The sequence below is a fragment of the Hippoglossus hippoglossus genome, chromosome 19, assembly GCF_009819705.1.
Source record: "Hippoglossus hippoglossus isolate fHipHip1 chromosome 19, fHipHip1.pri, whole genome shotgun sequence".
NCBI classification, from domain to species: domain Eukaryota; kingdom Metazoa; phylum Chordata; class Actinopteri; order Pleuronectiformes; family Pleuronectidae; genus Hippoglossus; species Hippoglossus hippoglossus.
Window position 1 is genome coordinate 9,117,610 of NC_047169.1, and position 18,181 is coordinate 9,135,790.

Here is an 18,181-nt window from a genome sequence, read left to right on the forward strand (position 1 = left end):
CATGTGGTAAACCAGTATAATTCTATTATATTGTAATTAAGGTTAATTTATAACACATTTGACATACAAATTAGTTTTTTTACTTAGTTTTACTCATAAATAACAAAGGCAAGACCAGGCAAAAACACAGATAAAAGCAATTAACCCAGTTGTGAGTTTTTTTCAATGAAGAGATGTGGCGTTCCCCATCAGCGGACGTGGGACTAGAGGGAGAGCGCACCCTTGGGGAAGGACCGAGCATCTCCCAGTGTTCCAGAGGATACGGGTTAGTTTTCCTCACCCAGAAACCCTATAAATATATCCTACTATAACCAATAAAAAACAAATTCATGCTAGGATGCATTTGGCAGCAGTAACAGAGAGACAGAGCAGCTCCTACATTTCTAATAACCCACCTTACTTAGCCAACAAAATACTTGTTTATTGTTTTTGTCTTTTATACAATAAATATGTTGAAAGAAGTGAATAAAGGATGTCTACACAAAGAGAAGATCAGGGACACCATCAGGCCTCATCAGTGCACTAGGCCTTATCACATCTCCACCCTCAGCGGGTTAGTTTGAGTGCAGTGGGATGAACGTTGCAGATGTCGAACCAGTGGCCATCCACCTCCTTGTGTGGCAGCAGGCCGTTCCGGGGCAGAGATGGCCGGCGCCAGCGATGGCGGCTGCCCACCACCTGCCAGAACCGCGAGCCCTTCAGCAGAAACACGGCATTGTGGGTATAGGAGAAGTAGGCAGCGTCGATGTTGCCATCTGGATGGTCTCCACTCACCACTGCGGGGAAAACTTCTCTGATGTTCCTGGGGAAGCCTCGTGCCAAGCTGTTGGCTTCCACGCTGAATGCGTACACCTGTTTGAACAGATAATTGTTCACTATCTTATTCAGTGATTTAATTACACGAAAACAAATCACAGAGGAAGCGTGACAAGTTTGTTTGCATGCGGAGGAACAATAAATGAGCTTGGGCTTTAAATGATTGTAAATCTCTGTTCTACAGACCAGTTTTGTCAAATTACAAGTCATATAAAGAACAAGTATTTGTGATGGACTTAAACCAGAGACAGATCAAAATCTTAAAGGGGCCCCAGGGCAAAAACATGCTCTTGCTCCCCCCCATGGAGACTCCCTACCAGGACACATAATGCCCTCTGTGCATCCCATATGTACCCTGCTGACTCCTCATTTCTGTTACATACAGGGCAGATGTTACATGGCAGCTTCATTACAGTATTACAGCATTCATTACTGTATCCAGAAACCAAACAGTAGCCCCATGCTGTAATAGTAGACCTTCAGTTTAATTGTGTAACTTCAGAAAATTATTGACGAGAGAATACATTTGTAATATTACTGAATAAAGCCATAATGTTAATATAAAAAGTAAAAATTTCATGACAATAAGTCGCAATATTATGAAAAACAACAATCGTGAATATACTGTTGTATAATGTTTCCTGGGGGTTTTGTACTGCCTGAGTGTCTTTGACGGGCTGTTGCCTACTCGAGTGGTGAATGAACTCCAGCCGTCAGCCCACTGGGCTTCTCTCTCGCACCGTCGCCAAATCTACTGTTTCTGATTCTGACCCAACTAATCTAACATTATCTGTACGCTCCCTCTGTACTTTGCCATTTGTCACAGAGGAGATAAGGGTGGGGTCTTACAAGCGTGTTTTTGAAGAAGTAGATGTGGGAGTCTCTCCTGTCGTAAAAGGCTGAGTCGATGGGACCGGACACCCCGGGGAAACCTTCAGAGATTAACCTTGGATAGCGATGACCTTCCGGGTCCTGTCTGAACACCTTGTCGTTCTCGCTGTCGTACCTCCAGAACCGAGTACCTGCTCAAGACAAAAACACTCCCTCAGTATTCTCTTTAAAGAAAAGGGCCACCCTCCTGATAAGTGTGATATCTGTACCTTTAAAGAAGTAAACAGCATCTCTTCTTCTGGACCACACATGCACACATGCATCTATGCCGTCCACGGGAATCCCACGCCAGCCGGCCTGCAGAGCCACTGGGTCACCGTAACGTGTCCGGTTAGTTCTGTTCTCATACAGCCAGTACCAGCCATCTCTCATGAAGTAGGTGTTAAAGCGTATGGCCACCTCCCCGTAGGGCGTCTTCTCCTTCCTGATCCAATCGAACACTGTGTTGAACTGACCTCTACAGGCGCCTGGGGAGAGAGAAGTGGGCCTTGGTGTCAGTCTGTGTAAATGGAACTGAACCTTATTGATCTCTGAATGTGTGTGTGAATGTAGACACTAGATGGTGCTGCAGCCATGTACCATAGAGGTGCTGTATGGCCTTCCTGTCCGTCCAGTCCATCTCGAAGCCAGACTCATGTGGCAGATAGCTGGGCTGCATTATAGATCCAGGTCTGTATATGTGGGGGAGACCTAAGACGTGGCCGATCTCATGAACTGCCACCTGCCACAGGTTGGAATATTAAGACAAAGCTTCACCTAAACTTCACATTACTGATGATTCCTCTGCTTTTTGTTGAGGTACACTTACTTTGAGGAGGCTGATCCCACTGCCGGCGTTGGGACCAGTGAAGTGCTCATCGTCATCAAAGTGTATATCACCCAGGAACCAGGCGTGGGCAAATTCTTGACCTGTGCCGTCAAACCTCTGATTGCAGCCGAGATGCCTTCCTGTGTGGGACAGGGAACTTAAATAAAGATGCACTGTCTCCTGTGTTTTCTGGAATAAAATATTGTCCACATGCAGTAATGTGGAAATGGGTATTTTCTACATTTCTGAGTGAACAAATGAGTTTTACTATTAAAATATCAAACAAAATCACTAATATGAAAATATGTTGTGTTGGGTTTCATATGTATTGGCTGAGAACTACCTGTTCCAAAGCCCAGCCTGATGTCAACATCCTCCAGCGGGGAGCGCGTGTCCTCCACGAACTCCAGCGGCGACACCTCGCTCCACATCCTGAAGGCCAGTCTGAAGATGTACCTCTGCTCCTCAACGGACAGCTGGCTGCTGTAGCCTTCTCCAATGAGCCTCCACCTCAGCACCTTCTTGGAGAAGGCCATGTAGCCGGTCTCGCTCACATCTCTCCTGCGTCTATGTTTGGACACAAGAGCGGCAAGGTGGCGTTTCCTGCGTCGCACTGCTTCACTCTGACGCGTGTTCACACTGATGTTTACCCCTTGAGAGTCTATGATGAGATGATCTGAGCTGTTCGTCAGAGAGGTGTCAGTGAATAAGTTCGATTCCTGTGTGTAATTCATGCTGGTGTCACTGGAAATGCCTGAGGGGACCCTTTCTGTGTCATTAAAATTCAATAGGTCGTCTTCAGAGGAGTTTGCTGCAGCAAAAGAAGCATCACTTGTTCCACTAGTTTCTGTGCTGTTACTATCTGTGTCATTAAAAGCATCACCAGGACTCATTTCAATATCTGAGGTGCTGCCGTTCTCGGCTGCTTCAGGGGCGTTCAGGTCAACCTCCATGTCAGGGACCCCGCATCTCGGTTTGTTCATGGCCAGCTTTGTGGTCTCATCGAACAGGCCTGTGACAGGCAGGCCCGACAGCTTCTGGAACTCCTTAAGTGCTGAAATAAAGGCTTCGCTCTCAGTTGGTCTCTTGTGGTTATCTTCATCGCCCTTCTGAGGATCATCCCTTGACTGAGGCCCTGAGGACCCCTCCTGTATCGTGGCTTGGAGTTCATCCAGGAGGTCGTCATTAAAATTCGCGTGTGACTCTTCAAACTGGATTTCCTCCCAGTTCACTGGCTTCATGAATCCATACCTGGAGAGAAATACCTACAAGAGAGGAGTTAAAGTACATTTGGGTCCTGTAATGTATCTTGAGACGTATAATCAAACAGATGTGAAGGTTTTAAAAGAGAAAGAAAATTACCTCTGCCGTGTACGTGTCTGTTATAACCTCAGCTTGGTGAGAGCTGAGGGTTTGCACATCAGAATGATCCCGACTGTGGAAAAGTTTCTCTGCATCAGCGGAGCTAATGCTCGTCCAAAAAAGCAAAATGATCAGCTGGGTAGAAGTCAGCATCGTGGCGTTGGTTCACTCCTGAGATTAAATAAAAGTCAAGGCAAGTGAGCAGCGAGTGCTTTAAAGGCTAATCCTGACTGTAGCCGCACCCACGTGAAGGTGCGACTCCCTGGAGATGTCCCACTTTTCTCACCTCGGGGTGAAATGTAAACCTGTCTTTTGACTGGATTGTGTGGACGTGTGATACACGCTCCACTGATTCTAAATGGACTGTTAGAAAGACGTGAAGCGCTTTGCTTTCATGTGGACATGAAAGTGACAGTGCTTTAGGACAACCATGACCTGTGCCACACACACACACACACACAGACACACACACACACACACTTGAGTGTTTTACAGTGAATAACCACCATGAACAAACCGTCCCAACACCAAACGGACCCAAGTTTATTTTCAAAAATAATCACTTGTGTTTAACATAAATAAATACACAATCATATTCACATACATTACTGTGGCCTCTCTGGCACAAGACGCCACTTTTTCTTTATGGCGAAGTATCTTAAATAAACATTCATAAATTGCAAGATAAGAGCGTAAAGTTAAACAGACAAATGGCAACACAAATAAATAAAACAGAATATAAAAAAATAGAGAATTTAAGTGGATGATTTTAAAGTGGCGGGGGTTGTAGAGCTTTGGCCATCGCTGCAGCCAGGTGCTCCGCGGTTGGCTTCTCTGCAGTGCAGCTGACACACAGGCCTTCTGCCACCATTGCGTCTTGTGTGGTCGGTCCTATGGCTGCAAACTGGAAACACAGATACGTGACAGTCAGAGGCATGGACGATCTGTTAATGGCTGTAGATTCCTTCAATTTTTATGTGTGCGACTGAATGAGGAGGTTATACCTTTATTTCCATGAAGTGTTCACCCGACAACCTCCGCACCACTTCTAGGCAAAACTTCACTCCTGATGGGCTGAAGAAAGCTACGCTGGCCGGGGCTCCCTGTCAACGCACAGACAAAGTGAGCACTTTCACCATAAACTGTGTTCTCTAACGTGTATTCAGTGTTTTTACCTGCTCTGTAAAGTAGTTATTCAGGTTTTTCTCCAGATCTGGATGTTCGGCTGTTTGATAGACAGTCAGCGTCTCTAGGGGCACTCCTGGAAACAAAGACAGATCGATCCCCACAGTTATAAAGGTAGCACAAATTACTATTTTATAATTAGTATAACCCCAGTGGGACTTTTACCAAAAGAGGGGGGGATGCTTACCACTTTCCCTCAGAGCCGTAGGCAAGACTTCTCTTTTGATTGAGCCACAGGGGAAAAAAAGTGGTGGAATATTTGTGTCCTCTCCTACGATGAGAATTAATTTAAAGGTCGTATTAGTTATCAGAACAATCACTAATCTTCAAATTAAGTGAACCCTGATGACACATAGTACGAGTATGAAATAATATCGTACGTTCAATGATAACACGTGATAGGGCCTCTGCCGTCCCAGTGTCCTCCCCCAAAGGATTCAGACCCAGATTCCGTACTGTGGATTAAACACAAAAGGGATGAATAACATATGCAATGGTGAAATCATGCACATATAACAATAATAAAAAAAAAAACTGCTGACGTTGACCATGAACAAAGAAGGTGAAACACACATCAGGATCGTGCTGCACCTGTGTCACAGCAAACTGTCACTTGTGTACAACCTATTTTCTAAATGACTGAGGGGCAGTAACATCACTTCACACGTCCCTGTGAGCACCAGGTGCCGGACACACTCTGCTGCAGCGAGCATTGACACAGCCGAGGTTTTATAACAAGCACTATGCACAAAGTCTGACTTTTAGAAAAAACATATTCTGGGAGAAAAGTGTTTTCAGACGTGACCATGACTCACCTAAAGCAGCAGTTGCCTTCCCGACCACATAGATGGACTTGGTGTTCCATTTGTCTTTCACGGAGCTGTTCCACTCTGAATTAAGAATTAGGAGAAATTGAACTGATTTAATTAAACTTGAATTAAATTGTTTCAGAGATCAGTTAGCAATCCAGACATATATTCTATTTTAACACGTGCTTCCAGGGGATTACAATCATTATGAGGTGTTAGTGTAGTTTTCTGTTTAGTCTCACCCTCCCTTCTTTCTTCTGCTTCTAAGCACATCTTCACGACCTCTACCGCTCTGGGACTGGTGAATACGAGTCCTCTGTACTTTTCTGGTTGGAAAAGCTAAAAAATAAAAAGACTGAGAATGTGAAATACAAGAACACAAATGACAAAAACATTGAATTTATTCTGATGTATACTGTCACGGTGTAATTTACCTTATCCGACAACGTGTTTAAGGAGACAAACTTAAAAGACAGCACAGGGATCAAGGTGGCTTTGTGACCGTGGGACGCCAGCTCCTGGAGAATCAAACGAAAGGATAAGCAGCCAAATGCAAAAAAAACATATTAAAAACCTGACAAATGCTCCATATCATTAGATGCAAGTTCCTGTGGAGAAAACTGTCTCTACCTTGATGTAAGGATCCGGCTCAGTCTCTCCATCTCTCGGCTCTTTCAGGAGCAGCACATGCATCTTGGTAATAACCTTTAAAAACGGAGTATTGACAAAATAAACGAGCAGAAAGCAGGGAGCAGTGTGAAGACAGCTGTGGGACCTGCACAAACCCAGAGGACAGTGGGTGTGAGGGACACAACGAGCTCAGCTACACCCTCAAACTGCCATGTGCCGCCCGCTGATAACAAATATGTCCCCTCACGATTATTGGACAGTAATCAGAAGATGAATAAACAGGTTAAACCCTTGTCTGCAGCTCCAACATGTCCTCCTGTCCTGTTGTTTGTTTACATTAGCAAGACACGCGGACACGTTAGCCCCGATCAGCTGTTCCCTGAATAGAAGCTACCATCTATACCCGGAGAACATATTTAATCTTTCTAGTGTTATACGATGATGTATATGTGCAACATGTGGTTATAAACACTACATGATACACACAATGCCGGTACCTGGAGTTGTTCTTACAGCTGAGCGAGTGACGGCTCCAGCCATGGTGAAGAACGGGAAGATTAAACAGTGACTATTTCACTAACCTCTCAAAAAAAGCGTTTTATGTCATAAAAACAAATGTATCTACAGAAAAAACAATAATTAAGCTAATAAGCGATGTGAATATCTATTTATAACAGTAAAATAGTAGTTTTAATAAAGTTTAAAAAGCGTCCACCCCTTTTCCCTAAATGGTTCCTTCCGTTTTACCAACGGCTAACCGTAAGCCATTGCGGCTCTAACGGTTGCTGCGCAAGGCTGCCCGTCGTGTACATTCGGAGCCGTAATGGCGGCTTCACTGTGTCACTTTCACCGGATCTCTCTCTCGCCCTGAGGCTGAACTTTAACACCCTGTGCGCCGCCCACTCTCGGGTGACACGCGTGGTGTGTAGATCTCTTCGCAAGCAGCATGGCGTCGATGGCTAAGAAGAGAGCGGTGGGTCTGGGTGAAAATCCCAAGGAGGGCGACAGCAGCTCCGACGAGAGCCGGGAGGAGGAGGGGGATTCCGGGCAGGAGGACAGCGAGGCGTCGGATGAAGAGATCAACGAGGTGAATTAGCCCGGAACACGCGTTCACTGGCCTCTGCTGGGCTAACTAGCTAGCAGGCTAACCCAGCTGTTACTTTCACTATGAAGTATTTTAGATAGATATTTAAGATGTAACGTTATTATATGAATGTAAATATACTTAAAAGTATTCACAGTACACGTCAACAAACCTGCTCAAGAGAAACTAAACCCTGAAAGTTAACGAATTAGCTTCTCTGTTATTGTCGTAGCAACGAAAGTAGCCGTGATTAATGACTTGTTAAATGTTGTTCTTTGTTTGTAACTGCTGTGTTTTCTTCTTCTTCTTCTCCAGGAAATCACTGTGGACTTCGAAGCTCACACGATCTCAGCCAATGACTTCAATGGCGTCAAGAGGCTGCTGCAACAGGTCTGTTTGGGACAGCGTGTTCGCCCCCTGAGCACTTTATTAGGAACACCACCATAACACTGCACAGGGTTTCCCCTTGCTCCCCAGAGGAGCCTCGGGTGTTTTTGTCTTGGGTCTCTACAAGTTCATTCATTCAATCATTTTTATTCATTTAGAAATGTAAATACAAAAATAGATAAATTATACAAACAAGTTAAAATATAAATAAACCCGAAACAAGTTTACAAACACTTAATGATTTATCTACATATTCGAAAAATGAGTGAGAAGAATATAAAACGTTTAGCGTGACGAAGTGTGACCTCCCTTCTCTTATGTTTGCCCACAGCTCTTCCTGAAGGCTCATGTAAACACATCAGAGATCACAGACCTCATCATTCAGCAGAATCATATTGGAAGTGTCATCAAGGTGAGTTGCTCAGCTGTCTAATCTCATTTTAACATTCAAAGGGTTGCAGCTCACACATGTATTCACCGGCTCCTTCTTTGTTCCAGCAAGCTGAGGTACCAGAGGACAGTGACGACGAGGACCCAGACGAGGTGTTCGGGTTCATCACAATGCTCAACCTGACGGAGAGGAAGGTAAACAAAGGCCTTACAAACAGGCTTTTATTATAAACCGTGGCCATTCATTTTAATTTCAGCTGTATGTGTGTCTTACTCTGCCGGCAGGATGTGCAGTGTGTGGAGGAGGTGAAGGATCTGCTCGTGGATCAGTGTGAGAAGAACTCCACCCCCAGCATGACAGAGCAGCTGGAGCAGATCCTCAGCGACACCAGCAAGCCCGTGGGGCTCCTGCTGAGCGAGCGCTTCATCAACGTCCCTCCACAGATCGCCCTTCCTCTGCACAAACAGCTCCAGTGAGTTCATGCTATGTCCTCGTCTGTCCTCCTGAGTATGTTCTTAAAGGGAGAAATCTATATATAATAATATAATCTATACCTAAGTAAAGATTGAAGATAGGGAAAAAAGGTTAATGGTCTGTTGAAGGTGTTGTGTGCATGAAAGTAAAACCAAATGTAATTCTGTCCCCCAGGGAAGAAATAGCTGAAGCTCAGAGGACGAACAAGCCCAGTGGGAAGTGTCACTATTGTCTGATGATCAGCAAGACCTGCAAAGAGCCAACCAAGAGCATCCCAGCCAGAGGAGGACCTCCCAAAGAGGAGTACTTGTTTGTCAACGCAGAGGAGGAATTCTTCTATGAGGTAAATAAAAGCAGTCTTAGAATGCAGGATAATATACAGGAACTATGCCCATACTATAATTAGATAATAACTTAGTTCTTCAGATGCAGTTTCTTTGTTGCTCTAGTGTTTAATGTGATGTAAAACACGTCTAAATGTTCTTGTAGTTCTAAGCGTTGTCTGTTTTCTCCTCATAGCAAGCCACCATGAAGTTCCACTACTCGGTCCAGGACGAGACGGACTCCTGTTTGAGCGGCAGATGGTCGTTTGAAGACGTCCCCATGAAGCCCTTCAGGACGGTGATGCTGATCCCTGCAGACAGATTCCCCATCATCATGGACAAACTCAAAGAATACTTAACTGTGTGAACCCCACATTAAACCAAAGCCACCTAAGTACACACTGAGGAATTTCAGGGTCATGGAAATGGTTCACTACTCTCTTTAGAGACGTTTGGTACCATCAGCTACAGCAGTGTCACTATTGTAAAGAGTTTTCTACAAATTCCAGGTTCATTTAAGAAAGGAGGCTGAAGGATATCACCACATGCTCGGCTTGTAGTGCAGAAATATACAACTGTTACATTGTGAATAGAAGTAGATCAGCACAGTCATGTTTCTTACAGATTATGAACCATGTGTTTATGAAATTGGTAATTTTGGACTCTAGTCTCAGTGGATGGAGGAAAAGGGGTTATTTGCTAATTTAGTCAAATGATTTACTAATTTGATAACAGTTCCTGATTTGTCTTTGATGAAAGCTGATTTGTAACCAATTTGATCTGGTTCAATTTGCTATTAAATCATATATACAATCATTTGTTTTTGTCGATCAACAATTTCTAATAATCAAGCACCTCACAAGATCTCTTGACTGATTACTAATGATTATAGATCTGCATGTCAACTCACCCATAAGGTTCATAATGTTAGTCTTTGCATAATGACCAAGGGGAAGGAGTAGACAATGGGCCAGGTTCTCTTTTTGAATCTGCCTCCTTTGGTTTCGTCACTGAAGATGTGACATGTCTGTTCTCTCTTTAAAGAACAGCAAGCATCACCCATCTGCTGCTATTTGAAGTCTAAAAATCTTCACAGCTTCTGAGATACTGGTGTTTCCAGACAGACAGCGGTGAGGGGGAGAGGACGGAACATAATGAATCTAGAATGGCACTCAGACAGCACATACTTCCACCAAGACCCAACAGTCCCCTTAAAAAACACATTTAAATTCACTAATGCAGATTTTTATTTAGATCTGCACCAAATCGCGCACACTCATAAATATCAGTTTCATCAAGATCCATGAATTATTCTGAGAAATCAATTAAAAATGTGAAAACGCTCTCACAATGTCAAAGAAAGTGAAAAAAACATTCCTGGATTTGCTCCCTGATCTATCTGCGTCAAATTCTTTACGAGTTCGTCCCTGAACTGTACCGCATCCTTCCACCAAGTTTTGTGGTGATGCATCCGGTAGATTGTGTAGTCTTGCTAACTGTCAGACAGAAAAAACAAACGAGCTGATGTGAAAACAAAAACTGGGAACCAGGAAACTTCCTCAGATACAGAACTCAGGAGAATACGAGACTACGCATTGTTTCAGATCACAACGGATAAAAAGGGTTTGTGGTTTGTTTAGTACTTCTTACGTCAACTCACTAGAAAACATCTTCGGAATAAGTGGGCATATTGTACATGACACCATCAAAACAACTTTGAAGCAACAATTATTATTACAATAGTTTTTCATTGGCTATAAATATTTTACAAGCAGTTAAGCATTTGACGTTAAGATACGAAGTTCTCAGATCATTGAATCACACATCGGTCGTAGCTCTGTGGCATCACGGCACAGCCGCTGCCGGCCTCACTGCTCAGTGTCGCAGCTTTCTGTTTCTCATCTTTCCGTTTTCTGTTTCCATCTGGGTCCAACAGGCTTTGCAGTATTTCTTTGCTCTCACTAGATGGCAGATTGTAGAAGAAGTAGAGTGGCACCATTTGAATGAACCTAGAAAAGATGGAAAAACAAGACTGAATATCGTCAACACTTTTTATGTGGAAAACAACAAATCCTAAAAAGAACTTCTGTGGGGGTTTAAAAGAGGATTCAAAAGATTATAACCAAATGGCTCAATTTTACTATTATGATAAAAGCATCAACATATTTGTCCACCAGCGTGGCGAAAACAAAACCCACGAGAACTCAGATGTAATCGGCTTGTGCACATGGTGGTTTGGTGTTAATAAGGGATTGACTTACACTTGTGGAGACATTTCAGACACTGTTCTCATGTAGTTGTTCTCCGACAGGGTGTACTCGTGGAAAACCACCCACTCCGGGAGCCCGAGCTTCTGCGACTGAGCGCCGTAACCGGAGTGCGGGTGAACCTGGGCCATGTGCTTGTGCGTCAGAATGAAGTAGTTTCCTGCTCCGTCTACATCTCTAGCGATCTGCAGGGGGAAAAAAGTAGATGCTGTAAACGTGGATTCAGTTGAGGAGGGAAGATTCATCAATGCTGACACTAAGTTTCCGTGTACCTGCATGAAGAACCCAGCCAGCAGAGCCCTTTTGAGGTTGAGCGTGTTCGTCTTGGTTCCAAACGAGGGGTCCGAGATGGGAAGCTCGATCCGGTTCAAAGTGTCGGTCAACTCTAATCGAATGGCCTCAGCTTTCTTCAGGGCAGAGTGATCCAAGAAATAGTCCTGGCACCACTTTTCAGAATTGATGTCTGGTGGAAAAAATGCATTATGACGGAGTTTTAGAAACAGGGTCTTAGAAGAGAAGTACATTCAAAACATTGCTCAGCTTGGATCAGGTCCTCGAGAATTAAATAAGATTAAGCTCTTTTAAATCTGTAGTAAAAACAAACCAGTGACAGGAGGAAATTAATGATGACATCTTTCTGAAGATTAATCCATGGGTAATAGGATTTATTTAAATTCTCAATGTTAATACCTTGTTTTTCTTTTTTGAAGATCTTCATATTAATTAGATACCAGGTTTCCCCTCTCCTGTATGATTTTTTTTTTTTTATTCCTGGTGAAGTGAAATGTAAAAGCACATTTAAGTGCATTGTCTTTTTTAAACAAACTTGTTTTGGTACGTTCAATGTTACAAGGATTAAGTTTTCCTACATTAAATAAAAGATATAAGATCAGTGAGGATGAATCAGGGCCAGTGTCTGTAGCGCTACAACCACAGCATGGTTAAAAGTGTACGAGTGTTTTGGTTCTGTTCTTTAGCATCGTCTCACATTGTTCTCTCTGGCTTTGTCTGAATGCATTGTAGATGTTAATGAGGGTGAAGTGGTCTCCTTCAGGGTGCTGGAACTTCCTGTGACACTGGACAGCTTCATGGCTCAGACCGGCAGGTGGCTTCAGGAAGCAGCTCGGAGCTGAAGGACGAGGACACAACGAGGTCAGCGTCAGTGAGACAAGACACTCTGACCACAGACTGGTTCAGAGTCTGAGAGAAACTACAACCGCATCCATATGGTGAACAAATACATGATTTTCAATCCTTAGGAGAACTTGTATCAAGTCTTATTCTAGTCGAGTCGCACACGTACCAGACAGCATCGCTGCGATCGTCAGCATCTCACTCACACAGTCGAACTCGCAGGACGCGAGCAGAGCTTTGGCCATCTGAGGTTCCAGAGGGATTTCAGACATTATGATGCCGATCTCGGACAAGTTGCCGTCATCATCCAAAGCTGCGAGGTAGTCGAGCTCCTCTAGCGCCTGCATGAGACCCTCGGGATCTGCCAAAATGAATACAGGAATTATTATGTGTCGTTTGTTAAGTGCAGTGCCCATTAAAAATATGCTTTATTTTTATAAACTCACGAAATAACAATCTGTATTTTCAACAAAACCTAAGTAAGGTCTAAGATTCCCAGGGTCCTCAGCAACACACCCGATGAGTTTGAGGTTGAAAGGATGAGCGATCGTCAAGAAAATCAATGTATTTAACTTCTCTCATCTCTATAATATATATCACATCATAGCAAGTTGTTCATCACCCATACTTCATGATGTGGAGAATTAGTAAATTCCTGACTTTAGTGCCTCCTAGTGGTAGCATAAAAAACATGCTGTGATAGAGGAAATATATGGGCGAAAAAGTAACGCGTAGAAATTGTTACAAACTTGCAAACTTAGGACTTTATGGCTTCAAGTTTTCTATTCCCCCACATTCTCTCACTCAGGAGAATATGAATCATGCACATCGGGGAAAAAGTCATTTTTGTGCCAGAATTCTGCAAGAATGGAGAGATGTTACAATACATTTGGCGTGTACCTTCCCTTCATTGTACTTGTTTGGCGCTGCCCTAATGAGACATGTTGTGTAATCGTTAATGAGCTGGCCTCTTTCTAGCCTGTCCTGTTCATGTGAGGGGAGGTCAGAGCTCAGACAATGGTTGGTCGCAGGGCCCTGTCAGCTCAGCTAAATCATGGCTGACTGGGCCCAAACAGCTACACAGAGCAAATTCATCTGTCTTCCTTCAGCCACAGAAAAAAACTCCCACACACACACTTCTGTTTTTTTTTTTTAAGGGTGGGAGAGAGGGATGCTGTCTGTGGGAAACTGTAACCCAAAATAAAATGTAGTCATGAATCGCGTTCCAGTGGTCACTCGTCCAAAGCTTCCCCCCTGGGAGGATACTTCACCTGGTCGGTCGATGAAGTCGCACTGTCCGAGGCCGGCTATCTCCATCCTTTTTAGGAATAGGGCCGTTGGCGTGATGTTGGACTCCAGGATCTGTGGTGTGTTCTCTGCAGGAAGCTGACTCTCCTCTGGATACAGGCAGAAACATTTTCCTGGGAAATAAATTGAATCCAATTCAGTGAGATAACAAGGTGATGGTGGTTATTTGATATATTATGTAATAGTTTGACTTTCAAATCATCAGAAACAAACATTTTCAACCTTTTCCAATGGTTCAACTATTGTCCAGCTCCATGTCTATCACACATACCTGTTGGCCCAGACAGCTGCTTGCGTAGGTCTGCCTGACATTGACTGATGGGTTCAAGAACCTCAGAGTTAGCTCTTATTCTTGGATTGTACACCTACAGTAGGAGGTGAAACCCAAATACTAATTAATGTCATCAGAATACTCATTTAGGTGGATATTCGCCATTGGAAGGAATACCTTACCATTTTTTTCTGGACTCCTGTGTCGATGACAAAGTTGAGGGACTCTATCGCCCAACACATGTCCTCGCCCTGTTGGGTGGAGAGGAAAACTCTCCTGGACGTCTTCGAGTCTGATTGCTTGGTCAGGAAAGGCAGTAGCGCTCCCTGGCCTGGGCACAGGACCACGGGTACCATCTCCCCCAAGTCGGCCCCCAGCCTGGTGCCTTCTCTCTGGAGGATGCTTTGGGCACAGCGGGCCTCCTAAAAGTAGAGGTTTGTTAAACCAATCTTAGCTCTGAGCCCAATGGAACCACTCGTGAAAAATTGCAAAAACAATCTCATACCTCGTCTGAGGCAAAAAACACGACAACGTCTCCGTCCTCTTTGGCTCGATGGATCTCCAGCACCAGCCTCAGCGCCGAGTAGAAGTAGTCCTTGTTGTCGCTGTTGCTGTGGACCACCTCAGCAGGACACGAGGCCTCCAGATTGATGAGAGGGATGCTGCCGTAACGTTTCAGCAGCTTGTCAGTCATGGGCTGGACGGCGAGGACCACCACCCGGAGCTCTGGCCTCTGCAGCAGGATGTCCTTGAGGAGACCCAGTAGTATGTCTGTGCTAACTGTCCTCTCGTGGGCCTGGTCGATAATAATGGCTCCATAGTGCTCCAGGAAAGGGTCTGACATCATCTCTCTCAGCAGCATATCATCAGTGCAGTATCTGGGTAATTAAAGCCATCAGAGGGGTGTTATGAAGCAATAACTTTACTTGACAGCAGCACAAGTGGCAACTAAGGATTATAGCAATAATATATGTATAAATCTTTCTTCTTGACACTTCTAATACCGAATTTTGGGCCGTTTGGGGCTCGGAGAAACAAGTTGGGAACATTTCTAAGCTTATATGGTGAGTAAACAGTTACTTCATTGCACATCCAGCATTATCACTCTTGGAGTTGGGATTCTGTTCACCTGCAGAAATGTAAGTCCAACATTCACTCTATTTTAGCTCCATTTTTGGTCTCCACCTACTCCTGAGAAAAATGTAGCTGTCAAATACGACACACAATTTTCACAAGCTAGTCACAAACAGTTGTCTAGTGTTAAGTGCTGAGCACAGGTGTCTGTGGCGCACAAACACAAGGCCGTAGAAGCCTCGGACAGATAAACAATAAGCTCGCTAAAGCTCAGTAAAGTTGTGAAGCTGCAGGTTTGGGTAATAATTATTTCTAAGTTCATCACAAGCAACTTCGCTCAAATTGTTTTGACATTTTGTTTCATGTAAAATACAAAATTTGATTTATTCATATTCATAGAATTTGCATGCAGAGTCGGTCTATCTAACTGGTGGACAACAAATCCAACCTTCTCCAAGAGTGGCCCAGTTCTACAGGAGAAACATGACAGTCTCTGAGTGATGTGTGACAGAGAAAGTGCTGCACATAGATGCACTGTATGAATGTGTGTGAATGGGTGAATGGCTAAACTGCACTGTAAAGAGCTTTGAATGGTTATCAAGACTAGAAAAACACTATAAATACAAACCATTCGCTTTTTCAATATATGGTGATGACCATACATGACTTCAAAATTGTATATTTAACGTAGACGGAAGCTGAATCTTCACTGGACAACATCGCTCAGTGTGTGTGTGTGTGTGTGTGTGTGTGTGTGTGTGTGTGTGTGTGTGTGTGTGTGTGTGTGTGTGTGTGTACCACCCATCTGCTGAGGAGCAGAGGGGTGGAACAAACTAAGAGTGACAGTGATAGTTTGTGGATGATGTTAAAGTGTCAGTCTGCGATGTTGCTGCCGGCTGTGAAACAGACTGGGAGCTTGTCACAAACCTCAGGACAGTGTCAGAGGAGCAGCAGGTCTCCAGAGGGATGGTGTAACCCACTTCGTGGCCGATGTTCACGTCCATTTCATCAGCCACGCGCAGGGCCAGATCCACGGCCTGCTGCCTGTTGGTCTGCGTGCACACGACCATGCCATGCTGGTACTGGGCAGACAGGCAGAACTCTGCGCACCACTGAGGGATCTGAGAGAGAACAGCCACTGGATGTCTTTACAGTGCTTTGGATTATTTCTTCTCCATTAAACAGAACATTTTTCTATTTATTTACATCATCCCGGTTCTCCCTGGCAGGGATCCTTTCAGGATTGCACTGACGGCTTTTGTTTAAGCACACAGCAAAACAAACACTGACAGGATATATCCTCTGGTATTATCGCTCATAATGCAAAATTGCTTTGGCAGCATGTGGCGGCTCCAGCGGATCAGGGCTTAGCAGCAGGAGGTCCCCTAACACCCCTGCTGGAGCCTTTGTGCTGGCTGACAGGCAGGCAGGCAGGCAGGCTGGAGCTGGGACAGCATCACAGTAACACAACAGCATCTGCTGAGCTGGGCAGCTTGTTCACAGTGACTCACATCATATGGTGCTTTGGTTTAAAAGAACATCCCCGAGAATCAAAACTATGTGTAAGACAGAAGTTGTGCTGAGAGGCAGATGAAGGTGGAAATACTGGATAGAAAAAAAATACTTGTAGAGGATGTACTGTACTTCAAATAAATCATGGGGAGCTTTTCAAATGTGCGGTTAGAGGGGTGGGCTGAACATGAGGCATAAAGTCATAAAAAGTGGGTTATGTTTTGGTATTTGGGTCCAAATGTAAATCTAAAAGTAGATTAAATATAAAGAAATAAAGGAGCTTGCACTATTATTTGTGGCTGATGCCCTAAGCCCCTAAATATTGATTAATGTAACTTCATCCAATATGACTTTTTTAAAAACACACAAAATCTTTCTGGCAGTTTTTCTCCTCCCCTCTCTTCCTCTCAGAGAATGAATATCATATGGTCTTACCTGTGTACTCCTCCCAGTCTTGGCTGTCGCACTCACAATCACCAGCTGGTTGCTCACCAGAGCTTCCTCGAACTCACACCTGAGCTTCCACACAGGCAGAGTCTTCCTCTCCTGCAGCAGTTTGTAGTACCGCGAGGAAAAGGGCAACCCATCGAACTGATTCAGCTCCAGATCGTCACCGAAGCCGAACGACTCTTCCCCGGGACAGTCAACACTCTCAGAAGCGCAGACTGCTGCTGTCTCCGCTGGATTCTGTTCCTCCGACATGAGAGCGCACGGATGATTCTTTCCCCCTCCTCCCTTCCAAACAAGCTACAAGTCCATTAAGATTCAATCAGAAACGTGCTATTTTAAAAACCAATTAACCAGGATGGCTCCAATCTGCCGAAACTACAACCTGTCAAAGTTTGGATTTGTCCTCCTCGAGCCTGGCTGGCTGACGCGCAGTGCGCACCGGTGCGTAATTTCTCCTCCATGCAGCGTGGCTCCGCACGTGCTCCACGCTGCTTATCGGGCTCCACGGTCAATACTGAGCGATGTGCACGATCTCGTCATAATCTCCTGAATATTATCCAAACGATCACGTGTTGAGCAGCGAGGAGGCTCTGATCTGATCCTAAAAATATCTCTCATGTTATGTTGAAAGGAAAAATAAAACTGTTGACAGTGTTTATTCAATAAGTGTTGTATATTGTTTTCAGCTGTAGAGATTAGAATGCAATGCCGTTTCATTTCCACCACTTAAGTAGATATATATATCGTAATAGGACATTAAGTGATAATTATGAGACAATACCTAAAGGGATGAGAAACCTTTTTAGAGTTAAGAGATAATATCATGATAAACATGTCATAATAAAAAAAACACTAAATATTGGAAATAAAGATGTGGACTTTTTTCCAAATTGTGTAAATGAGCTTTAAGACCATATTGTTTATTTTTAATTGTCCATTTTTTAAATTTAGATGAGAAGCATCAACTGGATTAGATTGAACTCAATGCACTTACCCAATCAACAC

At 44.0% G+C, this 18,181-nt stretch overlaps 5 protein-coding genes across 6 annotated transcripts in view; 1 reads left to right on the plus strand and 4 right to left on the minus strand.

Moving 5' to 3' along the window:
- Window positions 1-470: 470 nt before the first annotated feature.
- On the minus strand, window positions 471-4,244 carry mmp21 (matrix metallopeptidase 21). Its single transcript, XM_034571005.1, has 7 exons — window positions 3,878-4,244; window positions 2,859-3,780; window positions 2,516-2,655; window positions 2,287-2,428; window positions 1,917-2,174; window positions 1,666-1,838; window positions 471-852 (listed from the first exon to the last, which is right to left on the minus strand). Exons 1-7 carry the CDS (start codon window positions 4,028-4,030, stop codon window positions 547-549), a joined length of 2,094 nt encoding a protein of 697 aa, XP_034426896.1. The 5' UTR covers window positions 4,031-4,244; the 3' UTR covers window positions 471-546.
- A 152-nt stretch (window positions 4,245-4,396) lies between these two features.
- On the minus strand, window positions 4,397-7,066 carry uros (uroporphyrinogen III synthase). Of its 2 annotated transcripts, none has more exons than XM_034571006.1 (10): window positions 6,999-7,066; window positions 6,502-6,576; window positions 6,306-6,389; window positions 6,114-6,210; window positions 5,878-5,952; window positions 5,443-5,517; window positions 5,250-5,333; window positions 5,053-5,138; window positions 4,882-4,980; window positions 4,397-4,781 (listed from the first exon to the last, which is right to left on the minus strand). In XM_034571006.1, exons 2-10 carry the CDS (start codon window positions 6,562-6,564, stop codon window positions 4,647-4,649), a joined length of 798 nt encoding a protein of 265 aa, XP_034426897.1. In that variant the 5' UTR covers window positions 6,565-6,576; window positions 6,999-7,066; the 3' UTR covers window positions 4,397-4,646. The 2 variants fall into 2 exon arrangements, with proteins under 2 accessions (XP_034426897.1, XP_034426898.1); XM_034571007.1 differs by having other exon boundaries at window positions 6,988-7,006.
- Window positions 7,067-7,397: 331 nt separating this feature from the next.
- On the plus strand, window positions 7,398-9,970 carry bccip (BRCA2 and CDKN1A interacting protein). Its single transcript, XM_034570208.1, has 7 exons — window positions 7,398-7,588; window positions 7,901-7,975; window positions 8,304-8,384; window positions 8,471-8,557; window positions 8,648-8,835; window positions 9,012-9,180; window positions 9,357-9,970. Exons 1-7 carry the CDS (start codon window positions 7,448-7,450, stop codon window positions 9,525-9,527), a joined length of 912 nt encoding a protein of 303 aa, XP_034426099.1. The 5' UTR covers window positions 7,398-7,447; the 3' UTR covers window positions 9,528-9,970.
- Window positions 9,971-10,920: 950 nt separating this feature from the next.
- dhx32a (DEAH (Asp-Glu-Ala-His) box polypeptide 32a) lies at window positions 10,921-18,181 on the minus strand. Its single transcript, XM_034570207.1, has 11 exons — window positions 17,162-18,181; window positions 16,142-16,335; window positions 14,646-15,018; window positions 14,323-14,562; window positions 14,141-14,234; window positions 13,833-13,982; window positions 12,731-12,922; window positions 12,416-12,556; window positions 11,700-11,890; window positions 11,422-11,612; window positions 10,921-11,169 (listed from the first exon to the last, which is right to left on the minus strand). Exons 1-11 carry the CDS (start codon window positions 17,426-17,428, stop codon window positions 10,971-10,973), a joined length of 2,232 nt encoding a protein of 743 aa, XP_034426098.1. The 5' UTR covers window positions 17,429-18,181; the 3' UTR covers window positions 10,921-10,970.
- Window positions 12,054-18,181, minus strand: part of LOC117752663 (disintegrin and metalloproteinase domain-containing protein 12-like) — an 85,981-nt gene continuing 79,853 nt past the window's right edge. Inside the window, exon 24 of the transcript XR_004612119.1 lies at window positions 12,054-12,064. The gene's annotated coding sequence lies outside the window, so the exon portion shown is untranslated. The remainder of the gene's footprint in view (window positions 12,065-18,181) is intronic.